This window comes from Petaurus breviceps, unplaced genomic scaffold (genome assembly GCF_028583685.1).
Source record: "Petaurus breviceps papuanus isolate PSGF00001 unplaced genomic scaffold, PetGlider_PUasm1.0 37, whole genome shotgun sequence".
Lineage (NCBI taxonomy): Eukaryota > Metazoa > Chordata > Mammalia > Diprotodontia > Petauridae > Petaurus > Petaurus breviceps.
The window spans coordinates 19065456-19092996 of NW_027186296.1; the positions used below are offsets into that span (position 1 = coordinate 19065456).

At 36.6% G+C, this 27541-nt stretch overlaps 1 protein-coding gene across 7 annotated transcripts in view; it reads right to left on the reverse strand.

The window, feature by feature from the left end:
* Positions 1-6077: 6077 nt before the first annotated feature.
* The window catches only part of GABPB1 (GA binding protein transcription factor subunit beta 1), a 78145-nt gene continuing 56681 nt past the window's right edge, over positions 6078-27541 (reverse strand). For 4 of the 7 annotated variants that reach the window (XM_069098036.1, XM_069098038.1, XM_069098034.1 and 1 more), the window contains exons 7-9: positions 13598-13783; positions 12108-12223; positions 6078-7758 (exon numbers count right to left, since the gene is read on the reverse strand). In XM_069098036.1, the coding sequence (XP_068954137.1) occupies positions 7606-7758; positions 12108-12223; positions 13598-13783 (455 nt within the window). In that variant the 3' untranslated portion in view covers positions 6078-7605. Of the gene's footprint in view, positions 7759-11205; positions 11828-12107; positions 12224-13597; positions 13784-27541 lie in introns of those variants that run through there. The other 3 variants (XM_069098039.1, XM_069098035.1, XM_069098040.1) reach the window with 2 other exon arrangements.

Genomic DNA, 27541 nt, shown 5'->3' on the forward strand with positions numbered 1-27541 from the left:
AACAGGTGTACAAGTTCTTTGGATTTAAAAAGCTGTGGCAATGCAAGGAATTATCATGACTACAGTTACTAATCTTTGTGTATAGGTATTAGTTAATTAATTTTCTTGTTATTTGCTATATCTTTTTGATCAATTGAAAGAATTAGGGATGTTTAGTTTGAAAAAGAGCAGTGGGGGGAAGATATCTTTCTTGGAGTATTTAAAAGGCTGTAGAGTAGAAGACTGTTTAGACTTGTTCTTAGCTCCCACGGGATGGAAAAGCAGTACTAAGAAAATGGATAAAAGTTGCAGAAAGAAAAAGCTAGATTTCAGCTCAGTATAAGGAAAAACAATTCTTTTTTTTTCATTTTTCAGATGCTTTATTAACTTCTGATTTACATCATTCATTTCCGCCAGATTTTGAGTTACAAATTTTCTCCCCTACCCACCGCCCCCAAATAGCAGTCCCACAGGATATCCCCTCCTCCAATCTGCTCTACCATATTTTCTCCCATACCCCTTTTGACTTTTCCAGTAGGGCATGGTAGATCTCTATGCCCCAGTGCCTGTATATCTTATTTCCCAATTACATGTAAAATAGTATTAATAATAGTATACATATATATACACACACACACACACACACACACACACACACATTTGATTTTAAAACTTTGAATTCCAGATTCATTACCTTCCTCCCTTGTCACCCACCCTTACTGGGAAGATAAGCAGTTCAGTATAGGTTGTACATGTGTGGCTAATGCAAAACAATAACATAGTAGATACATTGTAAAAGACTGACTATATTTCCCTCCTTCCTAATCCCACCTCCCACTTGTTCTGTTCTCTACTTTGATTCTGTCTCTTTTCAAAAGTGAGTGCTTCCAATTTCCCTCCCCCGCTGCCTGCCTTCCCTTCCATCATCTCCCCTCTCATCCCCTTCCCCTCTACTCTCCTATAGTGTGAGATACCCTATTTAGTGTGTATTTCATTCCCTCCCCAAGCCAATTTCAATGAGAATAAGGTTGACCCATTCCCTTTTGCCTTCCTATTCTTCCCTTCCATTGTAACCATTTTCCCTTGCCTCTTCTATGTGAGATAGTTTACCCCATTCTGTCTCTCCCTATCTCCTCTCATTATATTCCTCTCTCACCTCTTAATTTCACCTTTTAAGTATCATCCCTTCCTACTAAATTGGTCCTGTGCCCTCTATCTATGTATACCTGTAAACATATATACACACATTCACATATGTATTCATATGCCCACATACCCTCATATAGACATGTATATATAATTCTATTCCCTTCAACTATTTTCATACTGAGAAAAGTTTCATCAGTTACAATTATTGTCTTTCCATGTAGGAATGTTAATAGTTCAACTTTGATAAGTTCCTTGTGATTTCTTTTCCCTGTTTACCTTCTCATGCTTTTCTTCCTTCTTGTATCTGAATGTCAAATTTTCTGTTCAACTCTGGTTTTTTTCAGCAAGAATGCTTGAAAGTCCTCTATTCCACTGAATGACCTGTATTTTCCCCTGAAACATGATACTTAGCTTTGCATGGGTAGGTGATTCTTGGTTTTAATACCAGCTCCTTGAACCTCCAGAATATTATATTCTAAGCCCTTCGATTCCTCAGTGTAGAAGCTGCCAGATCCTGGGTTATCCTGATTGTGTTTCCACAATATGCAAATTGTTTCTTCCTGGCTGCTTGTAATATTCTCTCCTTAATCTGGGAATTCCGGAACTGGCTATAATATTCCTAGGAGTTTTCTTTTGGGGATCTTTTTCAGGAGGTGATCAGTGGATTCTTTCAACATCTATTTTGCCCTCTGGTTCTAAAACATCAGGGCAGTTTTCCTTGAGAACTCCCTGGAGGATGATTTCTAGGTTCTTACTTTGATCATGGCTTTCAGGTAGTCCAATAATTTTAAAATTATCTCTCCTGGATCTATTTTCCAGGTCGGTGGTTTTTCCCATGAGATATTTCACATTGCCTTCTATTCTTTCATTTGTTTGGATCTGTTTAACAGCATCTTGATTTCTCATCAAGTCATTAGCTTCCATTTGCTCCAATCTAATTCTGAAGCAATGACTCTCCTCATTGAGCTTTTGAGATTCTTTTTCCATCTGGCAAATTTCAGCTTTTTAAGGAATTCTCTTCATTGCCCTTTTGAGCCTCTTTTGCCATTTGAGTTAGTCTATTTTTTAAGGTAGTATTTTCCTCAGTCAGGCTGTTGACTCTCATTTCTAATTTTCTTGCATCGTTCTCATTTCTCTTCCCAATTTTTCCTCCACTTCTCTTATCTGTTTCTTAAGGTCCTCTATGGCCTGTAAACAGCTTGTATTTTCCTTTGAAGCTTTTGGTGTAGGAGTTCTGACTTCACTGTCTTCCTCCTGTTCCATGCTTTGCTCCTTTTTGTCCCCAAAATAGGATTCTAATGTTGGAATCTTCTGTTTGCTTTGCTTCCTTTGTCTGGTCACGGTGCCCCTCAGTCACTTGACTTGGCTTTTTGCCACAGTAGGACTCTGCCACCAGACAAGGGAGCTTTCGTCCCAAACGCTGGGGTTTTCTCAGCTGCCAGAGGTATTAGATGGGTGCCCCCTCTGAGGCCTCCACACACTCTGGCAAGCTGGACACACACCCCAGGACTTCCACCCTAGACTGCAATCCAGATCCAAGCAGGTAAAAGCAAGAGCGATTACCCCTCAAACTGATCACTTGGTCCCCCTACACTCTGCAGGCCAGGAGCTGAAGCTGCCACCATGACGCTGGCTGTGTCTCAATGGCTTCTCGCCCCGGGGGCAAAAGCCAAAGCAATCCACTTACTGTGTCCCAAAGTCCAGACTGCACTGACCTCTCACTTTGTCCTTCACATCTATGTGTTGATAATTCTGGAAATAGCCACAGCTGCTGCTGATCTGGAGTCCCTCTGGCCCGCAGCTGGTCAGGCCCGCCCTGGGGCTAAAACCTCTGGCTTACGAAGGCCTGGGTTCAGCTCCCAGAGCCCTGCACTGCCCAATTCCTGTCGGCCTGCCAGGCTGTCCTCAGCAGGAGATTAGCTTCTCTGTGTCATTTTGTGGGTTCTGCAGCTCCAAAGTTTGTTCAGAGTCCCCTTTTTACATTGATTAGGGAAGGTGGAGGCTGGAGCTGCTCAGAGGTCCTGCTTCTTCTCCGCCATCTTGACCCCACCCCCCCAGACCTAATTTGAAAAACAATTCTTAATAACAAGAATTATCCAGAAACAGAGTAGCTCTCTTAGGAGGTGATGAGTTCATCATCAGTGGAGGTCTTCAAACAAAAGTTGGATGACCAATTGTCAGGGTCATTGTAGAAAGGATTCATTTTCAAATAGATGGCCTTTGAGATCTCTTCCAATGCAGAAATTCTATAACCTTTCTTTGATCTAGCTCCCTTTCTGCTGAGCACAGGAAGAGAGTAATAAAAAAACGAACAGCTTGTTAACACTGGGAGGTTCTAGAAGGAAACACGGAACACTATTCTTCTATCATTCAAGTCAAGAGCATTATGAATGAACTCCCATGACAAACATGAGTATCATTTATTAAGGAAGCATATTTGCCCACCTGTGTATATTGTGACCTCTCTTTTTCCAGTACACATAACTGTTTCCCAAACAATGTACTCAGAAATCATCCTACTATCATATATAAGAAGAATGAACATCTGAAATCTTGGTCAGCTAGAAAAAACTAATAATGCTACAATCCCAATGCCTGCTCAGTATAGGGAAATGTTAAGAATTTGAACCCTATTCTTAAGATATAAGATGAGAAACTTTAAATAAATAAAATCTGAATCCAAAAAGTGCTTTCTTACCTGGAGATGAATAACACTGACTGTTGACCTCTTAACTGCAAGATGGCTCAATCTATAGGCCACAACCCTGATCAAGAGCCAGAGGGAAAAAACTGGAAGTATGGAACTTAATACACCATTAGCATTTGTCCTCCTGTGTGGACAGTTCTGATTATCAGAGGATTCACACAAAAGACAGAGACATAGTTTTGCTGAGCCCTGGTTATGAGATTAGGTTTTTATAGGCCAGCCTAAGCACAGTGTGAAAGAATCCAATCAGAACTATCTGGCATCAAGTTTCAAGTGTTAAAAACCCTTCCCAGGGACGGCTAGGTGGCACAGTGAATAGAGCACTGGGCCTGGAGTCAGGAGGACCTGAGTTCAATTTGGCCTCAGACACTTAATACTTACTAGCTGTGTGACCTTGGCAAGTCACTTAACCCCAATTGCCCTGCATCCCCCCTCCAAAAAAGGTAAAAAAAATTTAAAAATAAAAAAACAGCCCTTCCCAGATGCCTACCCAAACATGACTTTATTACAACTATTACATTTCTTTTTGTTTTGGGGTTTTGCTTTTTGGAGGGCAGTTGGGGTTAAGTGACTTTGCCCAAGGTCACATGGCTAGTAAGTGTTTAGTGTCTGAGGCCAAATTTGAACTCCAGGCCCAGTGTTTTATTCACTGCACCACCTAGCCACCCCAAGCCTATTACATTTATGTCTATGAAGAAAAAAAACACCATGCTACTCATGGAATTCCCACACAATAAATGAAAACATAGAACTTCTTCAAAGGTGATTAGGGAAACCTGACTACACCATTGTTGACTGCCGTTCTCTTCCCAAAGACCACTATGGCAAAGGTCTTCCCCAAAACCACTATGGCATAGGAAAAAGTAGAAGACTTAAAAAAGAAAAAGAAATTTGTAAGCCTCCACACCACTGAATTTAGCTCCCCCTTTTCCTGCTCTGCCCCCAATTTTTTCAGAAATAATAAAACTAACTAAATAAATAAATGAACAGGAATAGCTAGCCTGGTATACTTGGAATGACTTGGGTAGACTCTGCTACCTACCAACCAAATGACTATGAACAAGTAAATCACTTGAGCCCCAGTTTCCTCACATCTAAAAAAATACTGGCATTAGCTACGTCTCACAGAGTTGTGAAGAAGGTGCTTAGTAAACTGTCATTCTTCAGTTGTGTAGTCATGTCCAACTCTTCATGACCCCATTTGGCATTTTCTTAGCAAGGATACCAGGGTTGTTTGCCATTTCCTTCTCCAGCTCATTTTACAGATGAGGAACTGAGACAAACAGGGTTAAGTGACTTACCCAGGGTCACACAGCTACTAAGTGTCTGAGGCCAGATTTGAACTCAGGAACATGAGTCTTCCTGACTTCAGGCCTAGCATTTTATCCACTGCACCACTTAGTTGCCCCTAGTAAACTGTAAGGTACTATGTTAAAGATGAATGGTTATTATTATTATTATAAGAGAAAATTCCATACCATGGCTTCAGTCTTTGATATGGGTGCTCCCATAGAGTATGTCTTAAAAGTATGTATTCCAAAGCACCCAACTGCTATACCACGACTTTACTTAAATAACAAATAACTGATTGTACATACAAGTACTTGCAAAACAAAAATTACATTGCTCACAATTGACTTTTCACTATCCTGGCAGACTTGACACTACAGAGAAATTGTTTGGTCATTTCAGTCGTATTCAACTCTTTAGGACCCCATTTGGAGTCTTCTTGGCAAAGATATTAGAATGCTTTGCTATTTCCTTCTCCAGTTCATTTTACAGATGAGGAAACTGAGGCAAACAGGGTTAAGTGACTTACCCAAAGAAACACAGCTTGCAAATGTCTGAGGTTGGATTTGAACTCAGGTCTTCCTGACTCCAGGCCCAGCACTCTATTCACTGTGCCACCTCGCTGCCCAGTATTGAAAATATGGACTGGTATATATGGAAATATTGCAGACAATTTTAGAAACATATAATACCAAATATGAGAAGAATGGAAGCTGTAAGGTCTCATTCATGAGATCTCAATGCCTCTGAAATTCACTCCAATCTAAGATCTTTTTAAAAGTGCTTCTATAGAGCTACTAAACTTTTTAATTCATATTTCATAAATATTTTTATTATATTAATAAATATAATGTAATTCCAGGAAAGGAACCACAACCTCCTGAGGAATGGTCAGATCCAAAAAGTTACATACCTGGCATTTTTATGTGGGAGATTCTTTTAAGACACAATGTGAAAATTATACAGTATTTTAATAGAATAGATTATGATTCAGATATATAATAACATACAGTTTTTAATGTATGAATGAAGTAAGACCAAAAGAGAATTAAGTCTACACTGAACATATGTGGAAAAAGATATTTAATTGTAAAATAGAAAAGTAGACCAGAGTACAGTTTTAAGGGTAATTTCTTTCTTATACAGTATAGGTTATCTAGAGGATTTTTAGGTTTAGATAAACATTTTCATAAAGCAGTGAAACAGAAAAGCAAAGCAAGAAAAAAAAGGCCTGAACTTAAGTTTTACCAGAAAAAAAAAACCAAAAGTGAACAATAAAGTCAAAATTCAATCATTTGCCTATCACAGAATTTAGCAGTTTTATGATAGAGCAAGTCACAGCACAGACAATCTGTTTTTATAGTGAAAAGCAATAATGCTAGACAACAGTGGCATCAATGAAGTATGAAAAGTTCTTGTCCTACATCCAAAAGCAAATGTTTTTCATAAGAATAGCCAAGATAATATTTGGCTCTTCTAGTTTCCTGGGGGAAAATGAGGCCTTGAGAGTATTTCAGAAACCCACCTGTGTTGAGCTTTCCAAAAACATTATCCTACAATCCAGTGCCTGGAAATGTTTTCACGTGGAAGTCATGATAGAAGGCACTGAGTACAAAGTTTCAAGTCCCCTATGTGAAATTTTAAAAGAATACAGGGTTTGCAAATTTAAGTTACATTGCAAACTGCTACTTCCAAGAACACTGTCATTCCAGTAGAACCAGCTGCTAGCTTACTTAATTTCAATGACCTATGGACTAAAAAGTTTTTTCTTTCTAATAACTTTCATCATCTTTGCAAAAAAATACCTATGCAAGTGATGCACTTTGAAATTATAAAAACATGCAGAATATGTACAAACTGAAAATTTTAAAAATATTTGCTTCATATACAGGTAAATCTACTCAGATATAGCTGAAGTTAAACAAATATAAAAGTTTCACTTTCTAAAAAATGTTTTCAGATAATCTGAGACAACTACTTAAAGCTATACAAAGATTTCCTTAGAGAAATCTACTCTTTAGGTAGAGGCCTAGTTAATACCTATAGAAATAATTTCGGAATCAGTCCATCACATAATTATTATGTAAATATTTGGTCTAATCAACAAAGATCACCCTTAAAACTGTTCTGTTTCTGAGAAATTAAGATTCATACTAAAATCAAAAGGAATTCACAAAAACAGTGGCTTATTATGTTTCTGGATCTCTTCAACCATCGTTTATCAACTCATTTTGGAACTGTAAAAAAAAAAAAACCAACTATTTACAGAATTCAGTTTTAAATACTTTTCACACAACTTCTAAATTCATAGTTTATGTTACAAGAAAATTCAGAGCTCATGGCTTAAGTCCAATTATCAACCTATAAGTCTCTTTTCTCTATGCTGGATCCCCATGACCGCACTTATGTGGGGTATACAGTTCAAGATTGTACTCTTTTTCTTGACTCAAGGTAAAATCAATCTATGTCGTCCGTATCGATTACACTGCTTCTTTGTTAGTCTGAAGACGGGTCATGGCCTCTAATTTCTGCCTGTAGGCCTCCGCTTCCTGTTCTTTCTTTAGAAGTTGCTGCCGGTATTTTTGTGCTTCTCGATTTGCTTCATCCAGCTGTTTCTGAAGTGCTTCTCTCTCCTAAAAAAAAAAAAAAAAGCTTTCAATCTTTGTGCAAATGTTTAACACGTAACATGTAACCGCAAAAGATCCAAAGCACCAGAAATAAATCTAAACTAGGTTACGTAATCATCAGTGAGTACAGTGCCAAGTGCACCTTCACACAGAAAGGACGAATAAGGGCCGGGGGTGACTGGACTAAACTGATCTGACCCATAAGCAAAGGCAAATACGGGAATACTGCTCTTTTCTATCTCAACCAACAAATGTTTACTGACCCCTTACTGTGAGTCCAGTGCTGTTCTAGGCCTGGCAGAAGATGCAGAAATAACATCAGACACTGTCCCTGTGCACAAAATGCTTACAATTTAGTTAGGGAGACAAAACTAACATAGACAAAACAATAGGACAGGGCAGTGTATAAAATGCTAACTAGTGTGGTATAGACTCTTGGTGCTTCAGAAGTTCAGCAGTTAGGGAAGGCTTCATGGAGGAGGAGGATTTGTGCTAGGCCTACCTTATGTAGAATGGGTGGGATCTGCATAGGTATTGGAGACAGAGAGGGGTATTCATGGTAGTAAAAAAAATATTAACAATTGTCATTTATATCACTCTCTAAGGTTTGCAAAGCACTTTAGAAATTTATTATCTCAGTTGCTCCATTCAATGACCCTGTGATTTTTAAAAATGTTATTCCTGGGGCGGCCAGGTGGCTCAGCAAGTAAGAGCACCGGCTCCAGTGTCGGGATGACCTGGATCAAATCCGGGCTCAGATACTCAGCACCACACCCAGAAATAATAACTGGCTGTGTAACCTTGAGCAAGTTACTTAACCCCAACTGCTTTAAAAAAAAATGTTATTCCTTTGTGATTCAGGCATGCATAAAAACACACAGCTCCACCAATTCCTTCAAAGCATAATTTTTCAGTACAATTTTCGGAGTAGTGCAATGGTGAAAAAAGCACTGGATTTGGAATCAAAGGATAGGTATTACTTTGATTACTTGTTGTATAGCACTTATCACAATGTTTGGCATATAATGAATGCTTAATAAATGTTTTTTCAGTCAATCATAAATAACTGATGGGAAGTTAATACCCAAAGATAAGTAGATGGTAATACAGCACCTACCTGTCCTTGATAAATTTAAGTCTCCTGGTCAAGATGAACTACATCCTTCGGTAATGAACGGAATGACATGTGTGATTGCTAAGGCAGTGGAAGTATTATTTGGAAGATCATGGAAAATGGGAGAGGTAGCACTAATACTTAAGAACATGCCAATTTCCAAAAAAGAGAAGAGAACAGTCTTCAAACCTTAAGTCAGTGAATATGCTTTTTATTTAGAGGGAAAATCTAGTATGGATCATTAAGGAAATGGCTAGTGAATATACAAATGGGAATCAATAGTTACAAAGAGCCAACACAAGTTCAAGATCAATTCATTTTCTTTTCTGACAAGGTCACTAAACTTTACAGATAAGGGAGATGCTATAAATATAGTTTACACATTAGTAAAACATCTGAAAATGTACTCATACTATTCTTGTGGAAAAGATGGAGAGATGTAGAATACAGCATAATAAATTAGATGGATTCAGAGCTGACTGAATGACTGAATTCAAAGAGTAGTGGTTAATGGTTCAAAGTCAATTTGGCAGGAAGTCTCCAGTGGAGTGTCCTAGGGATCTGTTTTTGCTCCTGTGCTATCTGACATACCAATGCCTTGGAGGCAGACACAGATGGCATGTTCATCAAGGTTTAAGAAGGCACAAAGCTAGGAAAGATAAGCTAACACATATGATGATAGGATCAGAATCCAAAAAGATCCTGACACACTAGGACATTGGGCTGAATCAAATATGAAATTTAATATGGATAAAAGTCTAAAGCTTGCATTCAAAATAATTTACTTCAAAAGTACAAGATAGGGGAGGCATGCTCAGAAGGCAATTTGGAAGATCTGGGGATTTCAGTAGGCTGAAAATTTGATGTGAGCCAACAGTGTGACGTAGCAACCAAAAAAAAAAAATAATGACACCTTGGGCTTCATTAAGAATCATGGCTTCCGGGGCGGCCAGGTAGCACAGTGAGTAAGAGCACCGGCTCCAGTGTTGAGATAAACCTGGAGATCGAATCCCGGTCTCAGACACTTAGTAACCACCCAGAAACACCTGGCCGTGTAACCTTGAGCAAATTACTTAACCCCAATTGCTTAGGGGCGGCCAGGTGGCTCAGCGAGTAAGAGCACCGGCTCCAGTGTTGGGACGACCTGGAGATCGAATCCCGGGCTCAGACACTCAGCAACCACACCCAGAAATAACTGGCCGGGTAACCTTGAGCAAGTTACTTAACCCTGATTGCTCAATTAAAAAAAAAAAAAGAATCCTGGCTTCTGTGCCTGCTGAACTTGGGCCTACTCGGACCACATTTGCAGAATTGTGCTCAGTTCTGAGGGCCACAATTTTACTGATAAACTGAAGAGCATTCAGAAGAGGGTAACCGGGATGATGAAGAGTCTTGAGTCCATGTTGTAGGAGTATCGGTTGAAGGAGCTAGGGTTATTTAGGCTGGAGAAATCTCATTAAAGTGTGTTCAAGTATTAAGGTCTGTGATACAGAATAGGAAGTATGTTTGTTCTATTTGGCCCCAGAAGGCAGAACCAGGAGCTATGAATGGAAACTGGAAGAGACAAATTTAGATTTTAATATCAGGAAAAGCATCTTAACAATTAGAACTTGCCAAAATTGAAAAGAATTGCCTAGAGAAGCGATGGGTTACTCCTCATTAGAGGTCTTCAAACAGAGAATGGATAAACCATTTGACTGGTCTGCTATAGTGAAGGATTTCTTTTGGGTATAGGTTCAACTAAATGGTCAGTAAGGACCCTTCCAATTCTAAAATTCTATGATTAATTGTGTATGGGTGCCTTTGTCGGGTGTGTATGAGTGTGTGTGTGTACAAAGAATTGATACTAAATAAATGGGAAAATACCAGACTAAAGTCTCAAAACTTATTCCATGGTACTCATAACACCTTGATTTAATATCATTGTCATTATAATTTTCTTTAATAACAAATCAATTAAAAAATGAGCTTGTTTACGTGTATCTAAAAGGTCTCAATGGACATTCACTCATAAACCCTGTGTAACTTCATATCATCTCTAAATAATATTTAGACTAAAGATATTAACCTCAAAATGGAGGAATCTCTAGTCAAGAATTTTGTAAAGTCATTAAGTTAGTGACAAAGAAAACCCTTCATTACCGATGTCTTAATCAGTGTTTTATATACACTGAGCTTATAATGTCTCCTCACTGCATTCAAAGGAAATTTAAGATTATATTGATAATATTCATTTAAGAGAGAAAATTTGTAAAATATTATACTGCATCCGAAAATACCTACAGAAAAGGCAGCATGCTGAAGCGAATGGAATTGTGTTAAATAAGAAATTCAATCAGTTAAAAAAAAGTTTTTTATTAGAGAAAAAGATAAAGGTAGATCATATAAAACTAGAAATCTGTTATAACCACATACCTATAAAAATTGCTCATTTGGCATCATTTTATACAATTTATATGTACTAGTTACAAAAGTAAAAGCACTCTGATACATACTACATAATAAAAGGGAAGAAAATAATTATTTTAATAATCAAGACCCTTACATACCTACACCTTACCTAACAATTTCTATTTTGAAGAAATAAAATAATACCCTATTTGTGGCAGCTCATTTACCATTTCTAGGCCTCAGTTTCCTCATTTGCAAAATGAGATGGTTGGAACAGATGACCTCAATGGTCTCTTCCTGCTCTAAATCCAGTATTTTATGAGATTAATTCTATTGAATAAACTTCTATTTTGAAAGTTAACTGATTCAGTTCAGTTAAACAATTAGGTTAATTAGATGACTAGCAAATAACCAGTTGTTTAAATAATCAATTTGACAAAACTCAAACTACTTTGGCTGTTCTCTCCAGAATTTCTCCAAAACAATGTGATGACCCAGCATGGGATCGCTAAAAGAAGCCAGGAAAATATCCTCTTTGTGATAGGGAGAGACATCATCTCTTGTTCACACCTGTAATGATGAATATATTTGAGATTATTAGGGAATTAATGCAGGGATGAAATGCAGAAACCAAAGACCACACCAAAGATCCTATGCTAACCAACTATTGTAAACAAATTCTGTTGTAAAAAGCAAAGGCTAAAGTATAGTAAAGACAGAATGACAATCCTATCAAACTTCACTCCACAGCAACAGAAAACTTCCAGTGACAAATACAAAAAGTAAGAAAAAAAGACTGAGTTTTCTTATGACCGCCCTCGTAAAACACACTGAGTAAAAGACTTCTTACTTCTATTTCCGCTGATTCCACACGATTTTCTATGATTTCAATGCATTGTCTCTTGACTGGTGGTTCTTCACTTATAACAGTTTCTTCAGCTATGTCTGTTGCTGGTACTGTTAACACTGAAATGAAAGTAGTACATGTTTATTATTTCAGGGCATGTTTATCACAATATTAGTAAAAATAAAATTATCCTTAAAATTACTGACACATGTATGTAACTTCAAAATATTTATTCACATATTCTAGACTACAGAGAAACATGCCTCAAAATGCTGGATTCCTGACTTTAGCCTTTTACTTCCTAAACTGTTTTAACTTACTGCAATGTACTTATTAAAAAATATAAGCTTTTTTTTGTTGAAAGAAGGAAAAGACTTGGCCCTGGAGTCAGGAAGATGTGGGTCTAAGTTCCATCTCTGTCAGTCAGTCAATAAATATTTATTAAGCATTTACTATGTGCCAGACACTACAAAGTACTGGGGACACAAAGAAAAAGATGGTCCCTGCTCTCATCAGACTAGGTTTGTGACCCAGGGCACATCACTTAACCTCAGTGCCTCCAACAACTCTCAAAAACTCTTAAGTTGAGGCAGCCAGGTGGTGCAGTAAATAGAGCACCGGCCCTGGAGTCAGGAGGACCCGAGTTCAAATCCGGTCTCAGACACTTGACACACTTACTAGCTGTGTGACTTTGGGCAAGTCGCTTAATCCCAATTGCCCTACAAAAAGCAAAAAATAAAATAAAATAAAATTTTAAAAAGAGATAATATTTATTAAAAAAAAACTCTAAGTTATAGAAGAGAAGCCAATTTGTACTGGCAGAGTAAGATCCTCACCAAGTACTTCCTATACCAATGAAACCACAGGTCTGGCCTAAATAAATAAATCTTCTACATCTAGAATCAGACCATTCTCCTGGAGACTACTTCTTAAAATAGTCTAGAAAATTCATACCAGTTAAAGCCAACTCTCAGTTAACTGGTTTATGGCAAGTATTAAACCACAAAAATGGACTTCTCTGCCACATGGCACACTTTTGGGTTCATTTCTCCCCACTGTCAACACATTCATTGAAAGCAAAGAAATTTTAACATTACCATACAGAAGATGTGATTAGGAAGTTAAAGCAGCAGACAGAGTGTTGGACTTAGATTCAGGAAGACTTATTTCAAATATGGCCTCAGATACTTTTTACTAGCTGGGTGGTATTGGGCAAGTGCCTTAACCTTTGTCTGCCTTGGTTTCCTCTTCTATAAAATGAGGATAATAATAGGGCCTATTTCATAGGGCTGTTGTGAGGATTAAATGAGATGATATTTGTAAAGCGCTTTGAAAACTTTAAGGAGCTATGTATAAATGGTAGCAATTATTATTACTAAATCCACTGTCAAAAAAAAAAGAATACAATGCAAGACAAAGCTCAAACACATGACTTTTGGAGGTTCTCCAAAATTTCCCTCTTAATTAATGATGATAATAGAGAACTAACTTACCTTGTTGTCCATCTGGCATAGTCACAATGATGGGCTGACCTATTCCACTTGTTGGAATGGAGTGCAAATTACCAAGCTGAATTCCATCTGTAACTATTGTAATGACTTGCTGACCCCCAGAGCTAACAACTTGCTGAATTGCACCATCTACTGATTCTGCCGTCACCACCTCCTCAGTAGCCACTACTGGAGAAAGAATTCAAAAGTATGTCAATAAGCATCTAAACATCAAAAACTTAGATAAAAAAAATAAGCTTTTTTCAAATTCAGTGTTCTTCTTGCTATAACTTCTCCTTGTGTTTGGATTTACATGATATAGTTCATGGACAGAAACTTGTTCCCAAAGGCAAAATATACAAATTAACCTTATTTTTAAGTCTTTATAGCTGAGATCAGATTATGCAAAAACACCATCACTTCAATTAAAAGAATAAAAAAATAGTTTAAAACTTCCCCAAACCTCTCTGACAAAGGTTTAATACTTCTCACCATGGGGCTTTCCTTATCACTATTACTAAACTATTTTCTCACTCACTCACAATATAACTCCATCAGATGAAGGCTGTACCTCCCACCTCTGTGTCTGTGAGAGAACCTAACACACAGATTCAAATAAAGTGTACCAAAGACCAGTGACAGACTGAATGGTAGTCATTTGAGAAATAGGCTAGCTAAGTAAAAAGGCTTATTACCACCAGGCTGTTGTAAAGTCATGAAGGGGTTATGAATTTCATCAGTGGAAGAATATCTAAACCAATGGAATAATGGATCCTTAAAGGATTGAAGCCACTCAGTCACAGGCACAGAGAAAGGGACTGAATCTGTGATTTCAAGGAAAAGTCCTCTACCAATTCAGGAAGACACCTTCTCTGTAACTTTCAGTCTACAAGAGTTGCCTGGAGCACTGAGAGGTTGTATCTTGTCCAGGATCAAACAGTCAGGATGTGTCTGATAAAAGACTTAAATCCAGGTCTTCTTGGCTTTGAAGTCAATTCTCTAACCACCACACCACACTACTCTCTTATATATGGAGTACACACTCTTTAGGACAGTGGGTAATCCTATGGATGATATCATTTCAAGAATAAACTATAGTGCCATAAATAGGAATTTTAATTCTAGTTATATGAAAAACAGTAGAAATATAGCAACTGTATTATCAATAGGCACAATTACCAAAAACAAAAACTTAAAACACCAAAATCAATTTGGTGATTTACTTCCAAAAGAAAACTGTATCTTTAAAAAGAAATAACAACAAAAAAAATGTTACCAGCTTCACTTAAAAGAATCTGCACATAAAACTGTTTCCAAATGGATTTTCTTTTTAAATGTCATGGGGCAAGATTTTATAAGAGACAAAATCTTGTGATAAACTATAATACACAGTTGGTCTGCAAAATAAACTCCAAGTTACTATTGTTCACAGCAGAGAACATCTTGGGCAATAATGGCTAAAGAATTTACTTCAGAAGAGGGTACCTCATATGCACTTCAAGAAAATGAATAAACAAGGTACATTTCAACCTTGCTGTTCAAAGGCGTATCTGTAGCAACAAGCTTAGCCTCAAGTCTGCTACTATAGTATTTGACAATTGTTAAGATTTAATTCACAAAAGATAAAACTGAAAATACTGAGTGCCTTTATATTTTGAATTCTCTAATTATTTTTGTTTGCCCTTTAAACTATAATTAAGCTGTATCACGAAGCACTTTAAGAAAATTTCAAGAAGAAATTCTTTTAAAAATAAGAGTAATGAAATATAGGGCAGGAGTAACCAAGTGTAAAGCTACTGATGTTTTCAAACGCATTTATTCAGGCTTTGATTTCTTTTACATGCATATAAAAAAGGAATTTCCACTTTAGCTGGTTACAGGAAGGAAATATTTTAGAACATAATCTTATATTAGAAATTTCTGAGATCAGAAAACACACATGGAACAATTCATAAGCTTTCATCTTTGCAATTAGTTTTACCACTATTTTCAATGACTGCCATTAAAATGGATACAATTCTTGACTTTCATCTAAAGATCTTTGTTCCTTTGCAAATTTGACTTAAAAGGGATTAGAGAAAAAGTTACAAAATGTTTGTGGAAAAGTATTTTTAAAAGTTGAAAAATAACTTTGTATAAACAAATCAGAATTGAAAATTGGGAGGATGCTCATCAATAGGGAAACAGTTGAACAAGTTGTGGTACATAACTGTGATGGAATACTATTGTGCTGTAAGAAATTATGAGCAGACTGGGAAATAAGATATATAGGCACTGGGGTATAGAGACACATCTTGCCCTACTGGAAAGTCTGAGAGGGGGTGGAGGAGGATATCAGAGAGAGCAGATTAGGGGAGGGGGTATACAGCAAGATCACTGTTTTGGGATGATGTATAGGGGAAAGACGAGAAGAAAATTTGTAACTCAAAATCTTGTGGAAATGAATGATGTAAAATAAAAATAAACATAAAATTTATCTTTGCAAAAAAAAAAAAAAGGAATGATGAGCAGGCTGATTTCAGAAAAATTCAGAAAGACTTAAATAAATTGATGCAAAGTAAAGTGAACAGAACTAGAAGAACTCTGTACATAGTAACAGCACTATTGTATGATAATCAACTGTGAATGACTTAGATATTCTGAGGAATGATCCAAGACAATTCCAAAGGACTTATGATGAAAAATGCTATCCATCTCGAGGAAAAAGAAGTGGTGGAGTCTGAATACAGACTGAAGCACACTTTTTTACTTCCTTTTCTTTTTCTTGGGGTTTTTGGGGGTCTGGTTTTTTGGTTGGTTTTTTTTTTTTGCAATGTGGCTAATATGGAAACATGTTAGGCATGACTGTAGTATATAACTGATATCAAATTGTTTGCCTTCTTAAGGAGTGGGATGGTGCAGGAGAAGGGGAGGGAACTTGAAACTCGAAATTTTTAAAAACAAATGTTAAAATATTTTTACATGTAATTAATAAATAAGAGAAAAATAAATATATTCGCCCATTTGTGGCTTTTTTTGAAGGGAGGAAGTTTCAAACTAAAGTTACACCATGAAAAAAAATCTAAGAACATAAATATTCACTGGTCTGATTCAGTAATAAAAAGTATGATTATATAAAGCCAAAGATAGCCCAGAAATAAGCCACAGAAACTAGATAGATAAATTGATCCAGATATATATCTCTGAAGCCTGGTATCCCTCATTAGAATATAAGTTCCATGAGTGTATCATTCTTTGTACTGTATCTCCAGCATGAGTAGGTGACTAATAAATGTTTGTTGATTAACTGATTATCTACATGACTGATATAGGATCTGAACCAAAGGTCACAAAACTAAAAAAATGATTACCAAGACAGAAGGAAAATTATGTCTTAAAATACTGCCAAGGATTAATTTTCTAATGAGAGTTTTAAGTTAATTCTCTAAACTTAAAAGGCAGGGGAGAGGAAGAACTATTTTGTAAAGTGCAGTCATTTTACAATAACTGATAAAAGGCAACTCTTAATAATAAAGGAATTGAAACAAGATGGTTTGGCGATTCAAAAATGATATATACTCTCTCTGGAATTCATGTGGCCATTTAAATTTTAGTATAGATTAACTAATAAATGGGAATTCATAACACTTCAAATTAGATAAAACCACACTTGTCCAAGTCTGGAGCTGAAAGATGGCTTTCTAGCTTTCTCTAAATTGCTCCCATCCACATTCAAAACTTTCCTACTACTAATTCCAATTAGAAATAGAGTTTATTTCTCCAACTATAACAAAACATTAGGCCAAAGCAAACATATTAAGTGTCATGAGGCTTCTACGATGTGATGATAATGAAAGTATTCATCATTTTAAAAGGTCTTTCCAAATTATGGCAAAGATGCTAGCTCTATCAAACAGCTAAAATAAATACAGTAGATGACAGTAACAATAATTAGTGAAAGCAAGGTTTCTTAGAGATAAACTTATAATTAAGATGATCTACATGAGAATTTATTTCATAGTATCAGAAGCTTTGCTAAATTTAAAAATTACTTGTCTTTTGCTTTTTATTCATTTCAAGTCCAAGAGAAAGAGAACTGCTACTTTCCACTTACCTTCCTGAGCCCTCAAATCAAATTTAGTCATTGTCCCCAGAATTTACTTTGCACTCATATATTTTCAGAGGAAGTGAGTAAAAATATTTTTCCCTCATAAACTACACACACACACACACACACAATTTCCCTGGTTTGTACAAGTAACTGCTGTCACTAATAAGGTTATTCTCTCAGTATGGCACATCTCATCCCTGACAGAGATGCCAACTGCTTGCCACTGACTATGTAAGAGGCAACAACTCCTCACTAAGTAGTTCTTACTTTTCTCTCCTTTACTCTGTTCCCCTCTGACATCCTCCAACCACAGATTAAGATATATGGCTTTACAGTTCCCAATGTACACTTAATCCTGTTGTATAATGTTGGGAGAAGGATTTGAACTTGTAATTAGAAAGAAAATCTTATATATAAACTTCACCTTTTAGTCATTTGAAAATCACCTTCCTCTTTCACAAAAACCTAATCTTAAGTAAGACATGTTAGGTTTCTATTACAGTTAACTTTGTCAGTAATCACTATGACAACTGAAAAGATTAATTAAGGTTTCTGATATGCCACTAGACAAAGGCAAATATTCTAACAACTTCATAACCTATCTTTTTATTTTTTAGAAAAACTTATGAAGGAAAATATGCAAATAATAATGTTATCAATGATCATCTTTCACCACCAAGCTACATATAGAGCCTTAATTTACTAAAAATTCATTCCCAATTTGTGAATATTAGAGAAATAAAGAAATATATTACAGCACAATAGAAGAGAATTTTATTTTACACCATAAATTAACCATTACACTTTATGTTTTTAACTTTCAAACTAATACAGTCAACTCTAGTATCTCTTTGGAAGTACATCACCAATTGTCTATTCGATATTTATAACTAGATGTCCACTAATCCAAAATAGAACTCAATATCTTTCCCTCAAAACTGATCCCTCTTCCAAACTTCCCTATTTTTGCCAAGGGTATCCCCATGCTTCCAGTCACCTTTGTTCACAACCTTGGGGTCATTCTCACCCCAAATATTTAATCAACTGACAAACTCCAAAACATCTCTCACATCCATCCTTTTCTACATTTACCGTTAATATCCTAGCTCAGGATAGTAATACCTCTGGGCTATCTAGCCTCCTAACTGCCTTCTCACATCAAATCTCTCTCCTTACTCTAATCTACAACCCAGCTACCAGAGATTTTCTAATAGTGTAGGTCTGACCATGTCACTATTCAAAAACTGATTCTATTGATTTTCTGCTACTTCAAGGATCAAAAATAAAATCCCACTTGGCTTTTAAAGACCTTTACAACCTGGCTCCTTTCTACCTTGCCACTCTTTTACATCTGACTCCCTTACACATACTCTTTGATCTAGTGACTGACTGTTTTCCCCCACATTTTACATTCCATCTCCTGTCTCTGTGACTTTGCATTAGCTATCCCCCATACCTAGAAGGTACTCTTCCTTATTTCTACCTCTTAGGATTCCTACTTTCCTTCACAGCTAAGCTCAAGAATCATCTTCTCCATGAAATCTTTCTTGATCCCTTAATCTGCTACTAAGTTTTCCTCAAAAAGTACCTTGTGTCTATTTTGCATATACCTATATATTTACATGTTGTCTCCTTGGGCTAGATTGTAAGTTCCTTGAGGACAAGAACAGTTTCTCTTTGGTCTTTGTTATCTCCATTGCCTCTCAATATGCCTGACCCATAGAAGACATTTAAGAAATGCTTGTTGACATTTAAGAAATGCTTGTTGACTAATTATCTAGAAAATTACACAGCCCTTAAAATCAATGCCAGCTAACAAGCACATCACCACAATATTCAGCAGAACTTCATATTGACTCAACTAGTAAACATCTCTTTTCTTATTCAATCTTACCCGGCTACCTAATAGCTACTACCAATGTGAGTTCTGATATCCTATCACTTCCCAATATTGCACTATAAGCCTATGTAATATGAACCAGACAAAGTAGACAAGAAGTACTGTTATTCAAAAGAAATACTTTACAGGGGCGGCTAGGTGGCGCAGTGAGTAAAGCGCCGACCCTAGAGTCAGGAGGACCTGAGTTCGGTTCCAGCCTCAGACGCTTACGACCCTCACAAAAACACTACCTGTGTAACCTTGGGCAAGTTACTTAACCCCAATTGCCCTCCAAAAGGCAAAAAAAGAAAAAAAAACTTTACACCTGACCTCATCCTTGAAGATGCAAGTACCTGATGTGACTGTTAAAAAGGTCTCTGTAGGCACTGCAAGTTTGCCATGAGACAACCAACCTGATCTTATGAGTCACTCTATAATGAATCTTTTTGGCTTGCAGTGTATCCATATCTGAAAGGCTATTCTCTAATATCTCCAATTTCATTCTTAGAATTATTCATCAGTATAAAGCAACAAAAATTCAAATGACTCAAATGGATCCATGAGCTCATGATGATCCCTTCAATAATGGACACTGTCACTCCTCTATTATCTTTCTTGGATAACTCTTGTCCATGTCCTCCTACAAGTATACCACAGGGGGACTATTGAATATATTGGTGTCCTTCCTAACCTCTTCGAGACATAAAGAGGATAAAAAGAGCCATACTCGGGTTGTGCACTGGTTACACCTGGCCCTTATCACATAACCAGCCCAAACTCTTTTTCAATCATACCTTACCTTTTACATACATTTCCTTTACTACAGCACTTCTTTATAAAGCTCCCGATTTACCATATGTTGTAGCTTACTCACACTCACCACTTGCTTCTCCACTGATTTCTCTCTATGTGAAACTCATTTTCACTTCATCAGAGACTACCATGCTCCATGTTTCCTAATATGTTCCACATTTTCCATATAATACCAGTAGACAGCCTACTGGTAATAAAAAGATGGGCTTTTGTTCCTGGGAGAAAGTTTGAAGTCCTTAAAAGAGCTCTAGTATTTCCTGAAGGCAATTCATCCTGCTCTTCCCCTATTTAATTTTGTGCCACATTCTTTGTCCATTTGTCCTATTTATCCCAAATATACATATATACTCCAGTCTACCCAACTGTATGTCATCAACTATCTGAAGATAGTTTTTTATCCATTTGATTTTCCTATGTAGATGGATCAATCCAAACTTTTGAGTGGTTACAACTCTCTCCTATGAGGGTCTTCAGTGTTCCCAGGCTTGATGCAACCAGTACATCATCTGCAAACATGATGGTGGTGTAGCAGATCAGGAATCCCTGGGTTCAAATACTACCTCAGATATTTACTAGTTGTATGACCTTTAGCAAATAACTTAAATCTCTCTAAACTTCAATTTCCTTTTCTATAAAGTAATGGGATTGAACTCAACGACCTTTTTGGGTATCTTCTAGCTCTAAATCTATGATCTGGTGACCATCAAGAGGGAATATCTCTTCAACTTGAACTCTGCTCTCAATCTTCTCCATCACATAGGTAAACACTTGTGATGAGTATACATTTAATGCCTAGTATGATGCTTATGATGAGAAAGTCACTGAACAAGTTTATTTCTGCTGCTATATGTTTTTCGCTAAGAACAGCGAATGATTTTGATAGATAGGAGAAACTCTGTTGGAAAAAATCTTTAAGTTGGTGCTCTGCTCTACTGAATACAAAGTTGTTTTTTCTTAAATAATCAACAAACGACAAGCATAGCAGGATTCTGTATCTTGAACATCTTTCAGTCAACTGTGTGATAACAAAGGTGTGATCCACTAAAGAATGAATACTGCTTGCAAAAGCTAGCCGGTTTATTATTAATATCCTCATTGAGAATGTTGTGCTCTAAAAACATGTATAGATAAGGCTAATAAAAACTCTCTACATATTGGAAAGTACACAAATAGGTCAGTAGTTGTCAGTGTCCCGTCAGGGACTTTTTTCAGTATTGTTAATAACGTCTGGGGCGGCCAGGTGGGGCAGTGAGTAAGAGCACCGGCCCCGGCATCAGGAGACCTGGGATCGGTTTGGCACCCACACAAAATAACTGGCCGTGTAACCTTGAACAAGTTACTTAACCCCAATTGCTTTAAAAAAAAATAATAATGTCCAATTTTTTTCTTCTCCTTTGGTATCTTCCCTTCCTTCAGACACAATATAAGTTAAACTTTCAATGCCCTTAAAATTGTGTTACCTTCAACACAGATCTCTACTCTATACTGTTGATGTAATCTAGTTGCTTTCCCCAAATTTGTTCTCCTAGTCCAATTTTTACCTCTTCTACAGGCACATTTGTGACTATGATATTACAGTCCAGGTGGAGCAGCTCTATTACTTTGATGGTGAAAACAATTTGTCATAAAAATCTTTTCCATTTTTCTTCTGTTCATTATCCTTCATTTTCATTCTTAAATGTCCTTGGGAATACTTTGTTTAAATGGTTTTCCGAACAAGTTTTTCTAAATTTGGTTTTACTTTCCATTGCTTCTCTGCTTTATATGAAAAAACTACTCATAATCTTCCATTATCCTTCTTCACAAGATTTTAGAAATTAGTTTATATGTAAAAAAGAATTGCCTCTGGATATCATCTCTCTCCATTTGGCAAGTCAAGTATCTTTTGACTGAAGTGCTTTTTAGGCTCTTTTGGTCTCCTTCATATGGCAATTGACTTATATCTGTTAAACCTTCCATGAGAAATTATTGTAATTAGCGTCAACATCCTTGCTACTGTCCATTACTCATTTTTCATTTTCAATAACTTGTTTGAATAGGTCAGGACTAAGCTGTTTCAAATGCATGAAACCAATAAGAAAGGAGTCTAAAATAGTATAACCCAAATGACAAACATGAATGAGGAACAGTATCAAAGGAAGTTTCAAATGTCAATGGGGAGAAAGGAGTGATGCTGAGAGAAGATCAAAAAGTAGAGGGAGCATAGACTGGATGCTGAGCAAGAGCACCAAACTAAGAGAGAGAGTGACAAACAGGCACTGGAAAGTATGTTAAGTGCTACTAGATGATACCAGACTTTGTGTCAAATGGCTTCTAGGTGGTCCACAGAACAGAACTGTAATTTAAGTTTTAGTTTTGAAATTTCAACACCTTTCTAGAGTTGAAAAGCATATGTTCCCAGAGCCTAAAAGAAATGAGATGGAATAAAAGGAAAATCAAGCCATGATGGTTGTGACAAATGCAGTCCAATTTTGCTCACATTTCACAGTAATCTGAGTGTGTGAGAAATCTTGGAACATAATTACTTCAATCCTAACCCCCACCTTTTGCTTCCACAATGATGGTGAACAGTGGTGGGGAAGGGACATAGGGCAAAGATCATTCAATTTTCTCAACTGCCTGAAAACGTTGATTTAACCAATTTCACAGTACAATATGCAATATTTGCCCACCAATCACGTATGCCGCTGGAGGAAATTATGTCCATAATGGCCTTCTCACTGCAAATGAAGCCAGAAAACAAAGAGTTTATAGCTAAAGGAAAGAATAGCATACAGGCTCTCTTTCAAGAAGCAGATAATAGAGCTAATCACATCATACGTTCAAAGAAAACAGATATTTGGCTATCTCACCTTGCAGTGCTCACAATGTACATAGATAAAAAGGACTACCATGAAGGTAATCATCGCTTACATGCCAAAATCTACAGCATAAGATGAAAAAGTTGAGAAATTCTATTCAGAACTTAAGATCCTCCAAATAAAGTTGATGTTAATCTTTACCCTGGAAGATTAAAATGCAAAGGTGGTGACAGAGGACGTAGGTATTTACAAGAAATAAAAGAGGTTTATTCAGAATCTTCATGTCTGTTTATCATGAATACTTTCTTCAAAAAATGAACCAGAAGACACTGGGTATAGTAAACATTCAACATCATAAAAAAAAAAACAACCCAACTCCAAAAACTAAGTCTTGATAGGAAATAACTTGTTATCAATATAGGAATCATTTAAGAATAAGCTTTCTGAAATGAATTGCTTTACTCAGTTAAACATTTATTAAGAACCTAAAATGTACAAGGTATTTAAGAGTAGAATGTCACAAGGAGATTACTGCTGAGGAGTTACAATAAGTACACAAATAAGTACAGTACGAGGAAAATTAAGGCAACTGGGGGAACAAAAAGCTTCATGGAAGAGGTAGCTTCACCTAAGAAAGACAAGGATTCCAAAAGGTAAAGATGGAGATGGAGGGCATTTCAGGCATGGACAATGGCTTATAAGAATGCACAAAGATAGGTGATGAAGTGTCAAGTTCAGTAACATTTAATAGCTCAGTTTGGTTGTAATGGAGGGATCATGCAAGGAGAGTGTATGAAATAACAAAGGTCAAAAATAAAGAAAAGATAAAAGTGAAGACACATTATACAACTATACTACAGGAGCCCCAATACGACCTATTTTCAATAAGTAGTTGACTTCTAAAAAAAAGGGAAATGGAAAAAAAGTGAAGACAATGACTGCAACATCATTTCTTTGAGAAGCTTAACTGATGCAAAACAGTTGCCACAATAAGGAGGTCAAAAGAGCCCAGAAACCGCCTTACCCAGGAAACACTTGATCTCCTTGCCAAGAGCAGAGACATGGCAGCCAAGGGCAATACCAGGTTAGAGTACAAGCTCATTTGCAAAATGACGGAAGATGACGACCAGTGTTGCCTCACAAAACAGCGAAAGACAGTTGAGGAGGAAACGTGCCTGTAGGGAGCTTGGCATGAGACCCAGCTAAGCCAGATCATCCGGAGAACATGTGTAGATGACACTGGAAGAAGGACAACAAATAGAAATGAAATGGAACAGATCTGCTGGCATTTCTATGGTGATCTAGTCTCATCAACAATGAAAATGGAACCACTGCATTTGTACTCCACCATCAAGTACCAACAGCATTTGAGAAGATGATGTCAGTCTGTCTGCTACTTGACTATGGGCAAGTTATTTCACCCCTCTGGGACTCAGTTTTCTCATCTGCAAAATGAAGGGGTTAGGCCAGATTATCTCTTAGGTACCTACACAGTTCTAAATCTATGATCCTTTGATTCATGAAAAACAGCTAGATGAGACCAAATATATGCATAAGAAATTAATGATGGAGATAATAAAATTTTAAAGGTATTCAGACATCACTCTACAAGAATTTTAAGAGAAGGAAAAGTTTTAAGGAAATAAAAAGTCATGGATGGTATTTAATAGTAGCTAGCATTTTTTATCCTCCCCCCACAAAAAATAAATAATTGAAAAGACATCAGTAACCACTGACCCATATATTACTTTCTCATCTTTATAAAAGAAGAACATATCAGGAACAAGCAAGTTACAATACATAACAATGATCTGTATGTGAGAAGTAGTGTAAAAAAAAAATCAGTAAGGACAAGCATGGGTAGAAAAAGAAGTAGACTAGTCATGGAGTGAGAGAAGGGACAAGAGAAGAACGAACCAAATTTCATTAGCTGATATCTGTGACATTATTAAAAGAACCAGAGGAACATCTCTAGAATATGAGGTAGATTCTCCATGGAAAATTTACAGGAAGACATTGACAAGAATCTCACAGGATAGGAGAAATGAATGGTTTGCAATCTGCACTTAAGAAAGGAAAACCCTTATCAATGAGGACATGGAGCAACCAAACAAAAAACATTCATTAAACATCTATTCTGTGCCAGGCACTCTAATATTCTACAAAGATAGAATTGAAACAGTCTGTGGTCTCCTGGAGCTTCCATTTATTAGAATAGATAGCAGTGTACATGTATAAATATATAAAAACATAAACAAAAGATAATTTTAGGGGGAGAAGGAGGCACTAGCAACTAGAGGAAATCAGGAAAACCTTCATGTAGGAAGTGGTATTTGAACTGAGCTTTGACAGAAACTAGGAATTCTAAGAATTTAAGCTGAGAAGGGAGTTAATCTCAGGCATAAAGATCAGGTTATACAAAGGCATGGAGGGAGGTGGAATGTTCTGTGTGAGGAGCAGCAAGAAAGCTCCATTGAAACACTGAAGCTATACATTTGTGTATAACTCATACTACTGAAACTGGGAAAGCAATTCAAGGTGGTATGGGATAGCTAGGAAAAAGAGAAGGTAGCACTGAAAAATATTAGCAGGACCTTCTTAATGTTGCAGGTCAAATGGAATGATTATGTCTACTTGGTATTAGCTAAAAACTATAGGAAAAATGGATTTTATAAATACAATTTGATAAAGTCTTAGGAAAATCAAAATAAAGCAAACAAAGTGAATTCCAAGGAAACAATAAAGCATTTGTCAAGAAGTATAATCAATTGAAGGAAAAAACAAACTAAAAATATAAGATATGAAACTGAAAAATTATGACACAGAAGTAGAAAAATCTAGTGATAAATAATGATGACAGTAAAAAAAATTTTCAATAGTCTTCTTAAATGATTAATAATACATTGTCAACATGGTAATGGGTCAATTAAGTCAATGGTATATTGTCTCCTTCCACATAGGGGTAGTTAAAAGCAAGAGTTTAGATTTTCAAGTTCCAGAATTTAGTGATATATTAAGCAATCTTGACTAATTATTCAAATACTCTTAAATGTAACTATGATCTCATTAACTCAGAAGTTCCCTCCAACAATAAGGATAGCCACCCACCTATTTCTGTCCATCTAGTGTAGCTCTTGTCCCTATCCTCCAAAATAATTAACCAAGGGGTAGAGAAGAGAAAGTCTACCCTATATACTGCAGGTTTCTTTGATTTCTCCAGTTACCAACAAGGTAATAGTACAGCACTCTAGCTTTCCATCTGTATAACCCCTCACTATCACATTCTGACCAATACATCTTCTCTTCTTCTTAGATAATTTCTTGATGACATCCTTCATGCCTGTTCTTTTTTGTAGAACCTCATTGGTTTTGTGTTACAGTCTTCTCACATTCACCACATGCCTCTCTTTGATGCTCACTTCTAATTCTTTGGAAGCCATGGTGTTCCCTGTCTCACTGCTATATGGTAATACCAGTAAAATATCAGTACTGAAAAGAATTTACGTTTTTGCCTTTACGTTGGCCTTTATGTTCATGGGAAACCTGAGACCTGTATGAATGAATGAATGAATCTATACACACAAATGTGTGCTGAAACCTGAGCAATATACATCCTTTATTAAGTTATCACCTGTGTGAACACATAAGCCAAAGTCCTTTAAGTGACTACTGTTTTTTTTTTTCCAGGAGGCTCTGCAGTGATCTGGCATTTAATTGCCATCAGCAACATGCCATCCACGAATAAGACCATCTGGTGAAAGTCACCATTAATAATCCCTCTTTAACCTGGATTCTGTTCTAGATCTCCTTCATCACACTAGGAAATAACTTTGGTAAGTATACCTCCACCTGTTTTATGCCTCACCTGACATTAATTATCAGAGAATCATGAAATAGGGTTCAATATTATATTTTCCAGAGAATCTTGAATAATACTGATGTATGGGTAGGAGAAACCATTATGTAAAGGTTGCAATTTTTTTCTTTACATTTTGTTCTCTACATCTAAAATTTAACTATGAAATGGTAAAGATGTGATCCACTTTTGAATACTGCTTAGAAAAGCTTACTGTTCCTTAATGACACCTTCATCAAGGATGCCCTACATTTAGATACAGCTGAATTTCACGAAGTTCTACTCTGATACTTCATTTTGTGGTAGCAGTGATCCGGGATTCCCACAGGATATGCCCACACCTCTGCCAAGTTCTATCATGATGAAAAGATTTCGAGAATGGCTCCGGAATAAGTGTGCTTTCTCAAAACCAATGTGCCTAAATACAGAGAGACATATCATCAGTAAGCTGACTAGCTGGTAACAAATATTTTTGATCATAGAAATGCTGAAAACAAACCAAAAAAAA